The 13,366-nt window shown below is 40.2% G+C and overlaps 1 protein-coding gene across 4 annotated transcripts in view; it reads left to right on the top strand.

Moving 5' to 3' along the window:
• The window catches only part of SATB2 (SATB homeobox 2), a 205,993-nt gene that overhangs the window by 152,748 nt on the left and 39,879 nt on the right, over positions 1 to 13,366 (top strand). For all 4 annotated transcript variants that reach the window (XM_010860926.1, XM_010860927.1, XM_010860928.1 and 1 more), the window contains 2 exons: positions 744 to 956; positions 5,552 to 5,707. In XM_010860926.1, the coding sequence (XP_010859228.1) occupies positions 744 to 956; positions 5,552 to 5,707 (369 nt within the window). The remainder of the gene's footprint in view (positions 1 to 743; positions 957 to 5,551; positions 5,708 to 13,366) is intronic.

Raw genomic sequence — 13,366 nt, 5'->3', positions numbered from 1 at the left:
CTGGGGTGTGCTGTGGCCCTTCACCAGATTGCAGCCACACTTTCTGTCGCTTCAGTGATGGAATTGGAGTGTCCCCTTGAGGGCATCTCATAAAAAGGTTTGGGTGCCCTTTGGTACGCATGCAAGGAAACCTATTAAGTATGTGGATTGGGAAGCTCATAGAGGGTTAACACAAGTTAGAGCCACTTGCTTTGTGTCTTTTTTTTTTTCTCCCCCACAAGTAATATCTATATTGAAAACAGTGGCCGGTCACACAGAAATTCAGCCAAACTTTTTTTTTTTTAAGTCGATGTAAATCTCCCATGCTGTTTAAATGTCGGAACTAAATTTACCAAACTTGGCAGATTTGTAAAGCTGAGCAGGACTGCCAAGTGTTCCCAGTTTCAAGCAGAGAGAGTTCTAACAGTTCCTGAAATACTTGTAGGAGGCACCTGGTGGTAATTGCAGTTTCATAATTCTTCCCAAGCGCCTACCTTGCTAGCTGCCATCTCTGTACACTGCTGATTATTACAGTAATGATAAAGTGTCAGAATAGAATGGTCCAAAATAACGCAGAGCCCCCAGGAGCCAAGCACAATCCCTCCAAATCTTCTTGCTTGAGAACTGTCAGGAATTAGACCGAGGTTCTTGACATCACAGCCAGCTGGTTATACCAAACAAAGGGGAAGGATGTGGGGGTGGGGTGCGCCAGACAGAAACCGCACCACATACCTGGCCTACTTTTTTTTTTTCCATTTAATCAGGGGTTGTTGTCTGAGATTCTGCGGAAGGAAGAAGACCCTCGGACAGCATCTCAGTCTCTTTTAGTAAACCTGAGAGCCATGCAGAATTTCCTCAACCTGCCTGAAGTGGAGCGGGACCGCATATACCAGGATGAGAGAGAGCGGAGCATGAACCCCAATGTGAGCATGGTCTCGTCAGCCTCCAGCAGTCCCAGCTCCTCCCGAACCCCTCAGGTGAGATATTCCCTCCACTGACTTTTCACTCTTTGCCTTAGAAACATCTTGCCTTCACTGATACTCTGTTTTCCCTCGAAAACTAAGAGATATAATTCTAGGACTTCTTAATCCGCTGAACATGTGAGTTAGAGAATGTGAAACTCTGACCCTATACTAGTGGTTATCCTTTACTGTACCATCCATGCCATTTCTCTCCCTTTAAAAAAGTTCCATTCTTCCATATATGGCGGGGGTGGGTGGAAGGATAACGGCTAGATGTCTGCATACAGCTGTTTGGTTATCAAAGAAGGGAGTAGGGGATTAGTGTTGAAGCTAAGTTTGCATAGGAAGCATACTGCTTTTCCTCCAATTGTGTATTTATTTGGATGGAGATAGGGTAGTTGGGGGCTGGGGACAGGTAGAGCAGTCCAAGTTCTGCTTGATGTAACCTGAAAGAAACGAAATCCGTGAGGAAGCTGTGTGTGATGGAAGCATGCATGTGCTGTGGCTAGATCAGAATGACTGGGAGCTCATTCAGTGATTCTGTAGAAAATGGTGGGAAGGTAGACCTTCATGTTTTCTTTCCTGCAGTGATTCCCACAGGATCCTGGCTCAGCTTTCCATCCTTCTTTTCTCCATGCTTTAAAAGCATTCTGTTCTCAGGTCCTTCTGCAAATGCATACATCTATTAATAGTAATGTGTGCTTTAAAAATTTTAACTGAAGGGTCAAGTTCTCAAGTAGCCAAGAGTCATTTCCAACTCAGATCTGAGGGCACTCCTTCTTAGCCCACTCCCTACTTCCCTTCTAGGGCTTCCCTGGTGGCTCAGATGGTAAAGAATCCACCTGCAATGCAGGAGTCCTGTGTTTGATCCCTGGGTTGGGGAAATCCCCTGGAGGAGGGCATGGCAACCCACTCCAATATTCTTGCCTGGAGAATCCCCATGGACAGAGGAGCCTGATGGGCTACAGTCCATGGGGTCACAAAGAATAGGACATGACTGGGAGACTAAGCACAGCACAGCTACTTCCCTTAGACTTCTCAGGTGGATAAGTGGTAAAGAATCTGCCTGCCAGTGCAGGAGACACAAGAGACTTGTGTTCAGTCCCTGGGTTGGATAGATCCCTTTGAAGAGGATGGCAACCCACTCCAGTATTCTTATCTGGGAAAGCCCATGGACAGAGAAGCCTGGAGGGCTACAATCCCAGGGTCACAGTAAGACACGACTTAGCGACTAAGAATGTACACACGCAGTGTTTCCCGTAAACTTTTACTAATCAGCGGATTTATAGTAAAGTCATCTCGTTTACTGTTGCTGGCATGGTTTCAAGTTCCTTCTTGAGTTATAGTTTTCAAACCAAATATTTAACAGTTGTACATTTGTACGAATCAGAAAATTGGGTATGCTGAAAATGTGATTTTTTTTTGGCTTAGATACATATAGTTTTGGATTTAGGAGTTTGTTTTCTGGCAAGGTCTAAGGAACTGATTAAGCAGAATTTTATTCTAATAGAAATATTTGAGCTTTTTCAAGTACATTTATTTTTTTTCCACACATCTTAACTCTCTTTATATTTTTACACTCTGCAATAGATTTTTAATTGAAGATCATTTTCTATCATGAACTGCCAAATTGTGATACTTAGACCTTAGTGAATTATGAATTTTAGTTACTGTTAAACCAAAACTAAAACGCTTGACTGCTTACTTTGGACTAGTGAAGCCAAGTTTTTTTACTTTTATTTTTTTAAATTTTGGTGCATACATGTTGAGCTATTGAGTTGGGCGAGTTGTTAATTTGCACTAATATTTACTTCTATTAAATTCACCAACATTTTTGCCACTTTTGAAGCCCATTAAGCTATTACAGAAGAATCCAGCCATGCTTCATGGCCATTTAACTGGGCAACTCTTCTCAGAAAGTCACTCCTTCTTGTTAGAAAATCACACATGTCTGTGTGTTTTGTTTTCCACTCCTTCATAATATTTTTCTAACAAGATTATATCTTAGGCATCTTTTCAAAGACCTGGTAGCTTTCAGAGCCAGACCAACTTACAAGGCTACACAGTTAAGGCCAATATTTTGTTTTTTTGAGCAGAAGAAAATCCCTAGATAAAGGTGTCCTTTAGAGACAAGTTTAACAGGGAAATTGATCATTTAATTTCACAGCTTGGAGATTTTTGAAAATAAATGTTAAATATTTTTTCTCAAAATATATTTGAGAACATGGTCATGGCACTGACAGTTTTACATTGTCTGGAACATCCTTCTTTTTCTGCTGGTTAAGCACTGAGAGAATTATTAAAGACATTTAAAACATTTCATGATTACCTACTTAATCAAAATTCTTTATAGAACTGTCTCCGTGGTGTAGATACAGATTACTGTAAGGCTTTCATTGTGCACACAAATGCAGAGAGGTGCCACTGGTTCCGTCTTTGAGTTGGAGCCAGCATTCCAGGGCACACACACACAAGGTCTTGCATAGGTCCATGGAGATTATTTTCCAGACCCAATAGCACTTTATTACTGGTTTAAAACAAATTGAAGAAATTTCAAATTCAACCCCTACAGTCTCTTCTAATAATCCTTCAACAGGCCAGTATTCTTCAGTGCATTTAATGATAACAAAGCAACAGAGAAGGATAAGAATGATCATTTATTGAGCACTTATTATATCATGTATTGTGAATATTTTGCATGGATTTAGATCCTCACCATTTTGCATTGTTGTTCCCATTTTACAGATAAGGAAACTCAAGTTTAGGTAGGTTAAATACCTCATGTAAGGTAATATAAATGGTTGGTAGAGTTAGGATTTCAGTTCTGATTATTCTGATTCTAAGGTCTGGGTCCCTAAGCATATATTTCTCTGCTTTGACTTTAGCTCTCAGTGTTCCAGAAAAGATTTGATCAGTTAGTTAACATGATGTTAAGTCAGTGAGGCTAATAAAAAACCTGCATTGAGAAAGGCAGAAATGGTATGCAAAAACATGCACTCAGTAGGGAAAACACTCTGGATTAACTAGAAGTTTTAAGAAGAAAAATGAGTCTTCTTGAAAAAGATGGGAGAGGATTAGAGTGTTATGGGAAGACCTGAAACTCCAGGGCAAGAAGAAAAGTATAAAAACAGCACCAGTGTAAACTGGAGGTTTTGGAGGCAGAGTTGCACAGTGGTCCATGAACTTGTGCTTTGGAGCCTGAGGGACTTGAGTTCAGATCATGGTTATTTCACTTGCTGCTGCATATCCTTCCAGCAAATTATCTTCTTTTATTTTCAGTTGTCTTCATCTCTAAAGTGAAAATAATAATGTTTAACTCACTGTGTTCTTATAAAGAATAAAATGTGGTGACAAAAGTAAAACACTCTCTGGAATGCCTGGCACATAAAAAGTATGTGTATCAGTTATTCTTATTATTACTTTACAGTAATTAGAAAACAATATGAGATGGGAAGGTCACAGGAGAATGGCAGAAGTCACTGAGTGCTTGTAGGAACCAAAGCTTTCTTTTAAAGTTAGGATGTGACCCTGGCTTCAAGACATCATTGAGAATGATCCCACGGTGTCCACACTGTATGCCAGGTCTCTAAACCCTGCATACTATCAGTCCAGTGGGGAAACAGCTCAGGACATCCAGAGAGGGAAATTAGTGGTTTAGGGGTCTAGGGTGGGTGGGGACAAAAAGAAAAAAGCTCACTTTAGACCAAATCAGCTGTCGGTGCTCAGGAATCTGAGGGTGGGGACAGACTGTTTCCTTTGTCTGGTGGCCCTGGGTTCTGAGAAGGCTGCCTAGCCCCCGCTCCTTACACACCATAGTTTTCTGGATCAAGTAGGTTCAAACATTTTAGGGTTATCCTAACTCCAAGAAGTACAGACACCTTTTATATTGTCCTTCATTTGTCTCTGAAGCTGATGGGAAATGATTCAATTAAAACGAGCATGGCAGAATACATAAAACCAGAATATGAGTTTAAGAAAATGAAAACAGCACTTCAAAGGCATTCTGAAGCCTAGTTTTATGAAATGAAATTTTGTTTCATTTCCACTGATTTCCTAGGTGAAATTAGGTGACTGTCTGGGTAGCATAATGATGATAATGGGGGGAAGCCATACATACTCAAATGACATACGTAAAGCTTTAATAAAGAATGAGAGAGACTCAGGGGAGCGCATTAAATTGAGTAATAATTTATTATTTAGAGACCTCTACCCATTTACTCATTTTTTTTTTTTTTTCCTGGAAGATTGACTCTTCCTCTAAGGTCTTCTGTTTTCAGAAGGAAAAAAGTAACCATGTGTGTGTTCTGCATGCTTGTGTTGCAGTTAGGTGATGGCTTGAGTTTGGTACCCAGAGTAGCCATCCTACCTGCGAACCGTCTCGGCTACTGTGAGGGGAACAACAGGGTTGACAGGACTCTGCATGTCCTATAGGAATGCACTGCAATTATTTCCAATCACAATTAACCTGATTAGAATAATGGACAGGAAGTGTCCCTCTGTAGCTAATGTGGTTTGGCATCAGCTGACTGAAATCCTTTGATAATTTCTGCACAGATGGCTGGGCTGAATGCAGCACTTTTTAAATTATTATTTTCATGGTCTCTTGGTAGGCCAAAACCTCGACACCGACAACAGACCTCCCCATTAAGGTGGACGGCGCCAACGTCAACATCACAGCTGCCATTTATGACGAGATCCAACAGGAGATGAAAAGGGCCAAGGTGTCTCAAGCCCTGTTTGCCAAAGTGGCTGCAAATAAAAGTCAGGTGAGTGGATTTTTAAAGAGCAAAAGTGAGGCTGGAATTAGACTGTTCTCCTCCTCCCACCAATAAAAATACATCTGTTCCTATAATAATAATAACAATAATAATCCCTAGGGAACCTGTCACGTTCTTGCCTTTTGCGCTACAGTTTGCTTTTATTCCCATCAGGGTTCACAATAAAGACTAAGTCAAAACCCAGATTTTTTTTCAAGTTTTTAAAATTTTTTTCAAAAAGAATCAGCCTTGAGGGATATCTCTCCCAATTCTGAATACTGCTGTGTATGCTTTTTTCCTTTCTTTTGGGTATTTGAGCAAAACTTGGTGTGTTCAGAACAGCATCTTCCTGAGATCAAGTTTTAGCCAGGTCTCGTCACCTCTCTTATTCCCACCAGGGGAATGGATGACTTTGTTATAATAACTGCTTTTCAACCCAGCCCCAGAGACACCTTGCAATGTCAGGTGTTTCTTTTATGTAGAGAATACAGTTGTTTTTCCAGGAGAAAACACACATCGGGGACTGCAGAGTAAGTGCTGAGATCTTTTAACAGAAAAACAGAGAAGCTTATCCAGTACAATTTTGCAGAGTGCTGCGATTGTGGGGAATGGAATGCTCCAGGGAGAAAGTAGACAGATGCTTAGGTTTTTTATTTCTGAAAGCAGCAACAGTTGAAGGGCTGTACTATCTGTTTCAATTTGTTTAAAGTGACAACTACTGCCCTATCCTAGAATGGGTTATGTTGAGGTGCCTACTTATTTATTTCTGGGTTGAACAATTACTCAGATGCGAGGTGAAGGAAACAAAAGTTAGTTAAAGCTTAATTTTGAGAGTCCTTTGATTCAGAGCTTGATTTCCTCTGTGGGCTTGCATGACAAATGCTTTCATCCCTACATATGTAAATGGTAAAATGGTCCATCCTCTCCTGAACAGATCTGCTTTGTGCTGTAGAGAAAAGAAGTTACTGAATATGTTTTAAGCAACATGGTTTTTAATGAAAATTAAATTTTTAAAATGATAGCTAAATGCTGTATGTTTACTAATTATATGGTTTGGGGAATAGACTTTTTTTACCTGTAGTTTTGCAGTAACCTAAATTATTTTTTTTTCAGATTTTAATAAAAAGACAGCAGTAGAATATTCAGCAATTTTGAAGAGGGTTGAAATATTTGTTTTCCCTATTCAATTTTGATGTCATGATTTTTCCAGATTATTCTTTCTCTCATCAATGAAATCATTGCAATGTAGTTGGCTAAGATATCATGTCCAATCATAGTATGAAATACATGAAAAGAAAATACCATAGAGCCTTCTTAAACTGTTAAATGCATAAAATCCCATGTACCACATGGCAAAATATAATGAGAGTTGGAGCTGTTAAACGAATAAAGCTGTTAAATGCATAATGCCACTTGGCAAAACTACTGTGCATTTAATGGTTTTCCACTGTGTAATAAAGGACATATGTGGTAAATGTGCAGTAAGTATAAAACTACACAATTGCTTTTGCAAACCTGCCCCAAGTAGTCGTGACTTGATGTAAATATCAAAGTTGCACTCAGTCCTCCTTTTATAGCTGCTTTCTAGAAAAACTCAAGGCCATAGTCTAAGCACTTGATTCAGAATGCTGTCATCTCCCTGTTGACTTGGTACTATTGCTTCTGAAAAGAGTGTTGAGTCCAGCTTCCCCAAGTAGTTCAGGTGGCTGATTGAAAACTGTGTTTGCCAGTTGGCACAAATGTAGCTCTCCAAATTCTTATTGCCTGCAGAACTCAGTAGCCCTGTTTCTGTAGAGCTTGGAGTGAAATATAGTTCTAGGACCTGATGTGCTAAAAGGTGAGATTGAGCCTAAATGGAGATAAGATGCTTTGTCTCTTGTTTGTTTTCCATTAGGGTGGTGATTTCATTCACATTTATGAATAAGGAACTTTATTTGTAAACAGCTGACAGAGATTTGCAAATCAGGTGTTAAGTGTCTTAAAAACGGCACTGTCAAACAAAATAAACTTAGCTGATAGTTTCAAAGGCAATTTAACGTAAGATATTCGCTCTGCTTTGTAAGTACTACTGGCATTTGCTTGATAAAAAGCATCCTTAATGAAATCAAGGGCATGATGTTGTACCTTGCACTTGTATTTGGTACATGTCCATAAGGGTTTTGTGTGTGTGTGTGTGTGTGTGTGTGTGTGTGTGTGTATGGAGTGACTGAGGAAGTAAGGGTACTCCATTCTCTTGGAGGTAAAATTAGAAGAACCTTGGATAGGAACTCTTGTTCCTATTGGAGTGGGTTTGAGCCTAGAAGGCCCTGTTCAAACACACATACTAACCCCTCCTCTTCCTTTTTACATGTCTTAAAATAGAAAGGAACCCTCCATTAAATCTCATTCATTCCTTGCTATGAATTGCCGTCATCATAATAAAAATAGTAACCTTACACTGCCTGTGTGTTAGGCAAGCTTTGAATGAAGAGTAGGAAAAGGAGAGGACATTTTTAGAGATTGAGAGTGGTGGGGCAAGGGGTTCCTCGAGGGCTGTAAGAGTTTAGAAAACAGGCATAGTTGGAGGAGGGGTTCAGAAAAGGAGCTAAGAGTGACAAACATTGGCAGTTATGCCTGTGGTCCCATTGGTGGAAACAATATTACTGGAAAGTGTGTGTTTCCTTAGTGTGTGGGTGACATAAGGGTGCATTTGTAGGGTTGAAGACCACCTGTTCATTTAATTGGTCTCCGGCTCCTTTGTCATGGCCAGGCCAGCCCATCATCCAATTCCACTGAGTGCCTCCGGTCTGATCCTTGGCCTTTTCTTCACGTGAGAGAAGCCAAAGAAAGCAAAGCAGGGGGCAAAGTATGCTTACATACATTTCACCTTTTACTTTTGTTTCATTTTCTATTTAGGATCAATTTTAGGTGTTGTGTGTGTGTGTGGATGTGGATGTGGGTTCTGAAGACTCTCTTTTCTTTCTGCAGAATATTCAGATTATTGGTCTTCATGGGATGGAATGAACTATGGTCAATGGTTGTTCTCTGTGAACTAGGAGTGGGGGTCCTCAGTAGGAACCATAGTGTAAAGGCATATGGCATTTCCCTCACAACTTCAGCATGGCCCTACATACAAAGGGCCCCCAGAGAATAAGCACCCCAGTGTGCAGTCTAAGTGACTACAGGAACTCAGTGTCCCAGTCCCTCAGATTCTGTAGTTACTCTCCCACTCTCCCTTCCTCCCCAAGTGCAGTTTATCACATGTGATCTGGAAAATGGAAATCCAGCAGGGAGCAAACACAGAGACCTGTGTGGCACCCCCACTGCAGTGCTCCAGGGATGGCCATGTGCTTCGTGACAGCATCTTTAGCTACATCTCTTTCTGGTGACATCAGCTGCCCCTTTCCCCAGATGTTAAGTCACTATTTCTCTCCTCTCCTGCCTGCTTCTCTTTTTTATATTGCTTTCAGTATTCAACTCATGGAATGCTGAGGTTGATCTGAGCTTGGCTTTATTTTGAAAGGAGAGTGAAACTTTATTATTTTACACCCAAAGAGCCAACTCTACATATGTCTTTTCCTATTAGGTTTGGGTGGAAATAGAGTAGGTAGAGGAATGGGAATGGACCTATTCCTGTTCTACTTTGCCTTCATTAAACAAGTAAAACAAATGAATAAAAATGTTAGAAGGGCACTAGGTTTGCTTTCTTTTTTTCTTTTCTCTTTTTTTGGCGGGGCAGGAGGGTCTTGCTTTCTGTTATTAGGAAGGTAGAGAGAAGCTGAAACACTGCAAAAAAGGGAGATAGACAACCTGGTTGTAAAGCTCAGTTGGTGCTAATGAAAGAGCCAACCCCAGAGTCTGCTGGTATAAAAGAGGGAGTGACCTGGGAATAAGGGGTAGGGGGGTCTCTGAAGGGATGACACTGTAAGATGTCCTCATCATCGCCACCAGGATTTAAAAACCCCTACTAGTCCTTCCTGCCCTACATGCCTTCCAGGCTCACAGGCTGTAGGAGCTACTGCTAGGATCAGGAATGAAGGAGTCCTCACTCCTGCTGCAGAAGAGAGAGGGAGGCACAACTGTGACCCCACCACAGTGGGGAAAGAGTTTCTGGCACAATTCTGAAATAATTTCCTCCATAGAAGATGTATTCTTCGTGGTGACTGGGTTTCATGGTGTATACTTTATGAATGCTATGATTAAAATAGATTTTGTGTACTGATTGGCCTTTATTCCTTATCATTGTCTCACCAAGAAAAGAAAGATATACATATATATATTCATATTCCATGTTCTCACTTACTGACTTAACAAACTGTAATCCTAAGTAGAAGGCTTCTTAAACTTTAGATGTAGATTATAAACACAGATTTTATGAACATTCTTTATTATAAAATATTTCCATATAGATGATCTAATTTGACTAACAAGTTAAATGATTTAAAATACACAGGACTCTGTAGCAGATCCTTTTAAAGGTAAAAGTAAAGATAGACAACTGTACATAACGAAAAATAATTGGTATATCATTCGGTTTGTTTCCTTCCTTTTACTAATCTTTGCTATTGGAGTTTATATCACATTCAGTATAGTGCTAACGTGTTTTCTTCATTCAATCATGAATTACCATATTAATTTTTGCTTTTGTATGTCTCTTCTTAAAAATGTCCCAGGCACAAGTTAGTTGTACATATTTCCTTTTTAAAGAAATAACTTCTATTTTATGACTACTTAAGTAATAACATCCTCATTTTATTTTTATTCTTGAATTCAAAGGCATTTCTTTTCTTCTTTAATGCTATTTATTTTGAATAGGTAGCATATGTTCATTATATAAGCTTCAAAAGGGACAAAAGTGTATACAGTGAATAGTCTTCCTCCATCCCTCAGCCCTCAGCCATCCTTAGAGCCACTGCCAACATTTCTCCTCTATCTTTGGAAATACAAGTTTATAGGCTTTCTTTGTCCCTATGCACAAATGACTAGCATACTTTACACACGGTTTTTCCTTTACAAATCCTAAAGATCTTTCCGTATCAGGACACTTAGTCCTCTTATTCTCTTAAGCTGCTACGTCATACTGGATGCACCACAATTTGACTCTCTTCCCTTCATGGGTATGTAAATCATTTCTAGTCCTACCATATTGAAAATAATGATAGGATTTACATTCCAGTGATGTCCTTGCCAGCGATGCTTGAGGGTCGCTGCCTCTATACCTTCACCTAAGGCATTTTGAATGACTCAGCTGACTACAGTTTTGGCCAATATAAGAGGGAGGGGGGGATGATTTGGGAGAATGGCATTAAAACATGTATAATATCATATAAGAAACAAATCGCCAGTCCAGGTTTGATGCAGGATACAGGAAGCTTGGGGCTGGTGCACTGGGATGACCCAGAGGGATGGTATGGGGAGGATGGTGGGAGGGCGATTCAGGATGGGGAACACATGTACACCTGTGGCGGATGCATGTTGATGTATGGCAAAACCAATACAATATTGTAAAGTAAAAAATAATAATAATAATAAAAAAATAATAATAAAGAAAAAAAATGTTTATAATTAACAAAAGCAAAACAAAACCCCGAACAACTGGAAATTCCCACGTCTCCCTCTTCCACCAGGCGGGCTCTGCATATGGCTCCACATATGATCCCCAGCTAGCGGTCCTGTCCCCTTGCACCTGCTGTAGCATCTGGGGTCAGAGCTGCATGCTGCCTTACTGTGCTCCCCTCAGGCCCACCTCCCGGCTGGGGCCTGCAGGTTCTGCGATTGCTGCAAAGGCCCATCAAGATGAGGGCCGTGTGTCCTTGTGGGTCGTCAGGTGGCAACGAGAGATAGCACACCCCCTGAAATGTCACCTGCAATGCCCCATCCTCATTTTAAAAAATAAAATGAAAAAAATATACAGGCAAAATATGAATCACCCGTAATCCCACAATCCAGAGGTAGTTGCTATTAACCTTTTAGTCTAATGTGTAAGTGCGTGTTTGCACGTGTGTGTTTATATCCTGGTTGGAATTATACTGTAATAAGACAGTTATAAATTGTAAATTTTTAAACCACCTTTTCTCATGGGAGAGTATGTTTATGAATTGTACAGTATCTTCAGTCTCATTATTTGGTTTCTTAGCCTTTAGAAAATATTACACAAGAATCAATTTTACCACTTTGCCCTGAAAGTGGTTTGACAGTTACCTTATTTTTTACGTTTCCTTATGGAGATGGCTTTATCGGGACTAGGATTGCTCAGGCTATTGGGGCTTCCCTGGTGGCTCAGTTGGTAAAGAATCTGTGTACAATGCAGGAGACCTGGGTTCAGTCTCTGGCTCAGAAAGGTCCCTTGAAGGAGGAAATGGCAACCCACTCCAGTATTCTTACCTGGAGAATCCCATGGACAGAGGAACTTGGTGGGTTACAGTCCATGGGGTCACAAGAGTCAGACATGACCTAGAAACTAAACCACCGCATCGGAAGTAAATGTTTGACTCCCCTGATCTCTGGTATAAAGAGAGACAGGAAAAACTGGCCGTATGATGCCACGTGTAGAATGAGGTGGTGGTCTCATCTCACTCCCAGTGCTTTTGCTTCTGCCATCTTGTCTTCAGTGTATAAGGCAGACTAAAATGAGGTGTGTGGCCTTGCCTGCCCCTTCCTGATGGGAGATTTTTTTTGAACACATTTTGACAGCCTATCAAAAAGCAGCTTCTACTCTTGTCAACTGGGGCATGTATACTACAATGTCAGTGCTGTCCACCAAGCTTACATGAAACAAATTAACATATTTACACTATAATTGCCATTTGAAAAAAATTATTAAGCAGGTAGTGAAGAAATTAGGCTTCTCAGTATTCTCAAATGCCAAATTAAGTGGACAGTAAGTACAGTGATGCCTAAGCATCAAGTCAAACCCTTCACTTTCTTCCTTTTTCTCTCAGCATAATTCAAAGGAATAGATTCTTTTGAGAAATGATCAACAGAAATTCCCTCAAGATCTCAATTTTTACATCATCCCTATAGTGAGGAGTTGGGTTCTTCACAGTTGATTATGTTTATGTTTCATACCCTAAATCTAGCCTTTATGGGAACCCTTAATTAGATATCAGTGAAGCTTAATACGTAGAGTTCATACGCAGTTAATACAATGTCAGGTGCCTTTACCCATTGCTAAAATTTCTGTACTGGGTTTAAGCACATCTTGATCTATTGCAGAAACCTTTGAGTTGCATTCTTTTGCCTGTTCATGACACAACACTTTTAGAAACTTGCATATGACTTTAAAGCAAATCAGGTTGACATATTAAAAGCCATCTTTCTGAACTCTCCCAGCCTTCTTTTGAAGATGATATTGAGTTAAACCATAGTTCTTACAGTTGGAGAATGTTGGTGCTGTGACTAGTTCCTACTATTTTGTCATAGGGACCATTTAATCATCTTGCTTTCACAGGCCAAAGACTAGGATTAGACACACTAGGTCCTAGGGTACAGTCCAAGGAGGCACACCCTTTCAGAGTCACATTTCTTAATTTTTGCACATTAGTTGCTTGCATGCCTCACTTTAGTCCCAGTCCTAATCTTTCAAACAAGTTTTATTCCTGGTTTTATGCTGTGTCTATTTCCCCCCCTCCACACTTACGAGTTCTTGAGGCAGTGTTCATAATATTAATATATAGTACCTTGTATATA

Source organism: Bison bison, unplaced genomic scaffold (assembly GCF_000754665.1).
Source record: "Bison bison bison isolate TAMUID 2011002044 unplaced genomic scaffold, Bison_UMD1.0 scf7180017864471, whole genome shotgun sequence".
Taxonomy (NCBI): Eukaryota; Metazoa; Chordata; class Mammalia; order Artiodactyla; family Bovidae; genus Bison; species Bison bison.
Note: the sequence above shows the minus strand (reverse complement) of the source record. Positions and strands in the feature narration are given on the sequence as shown.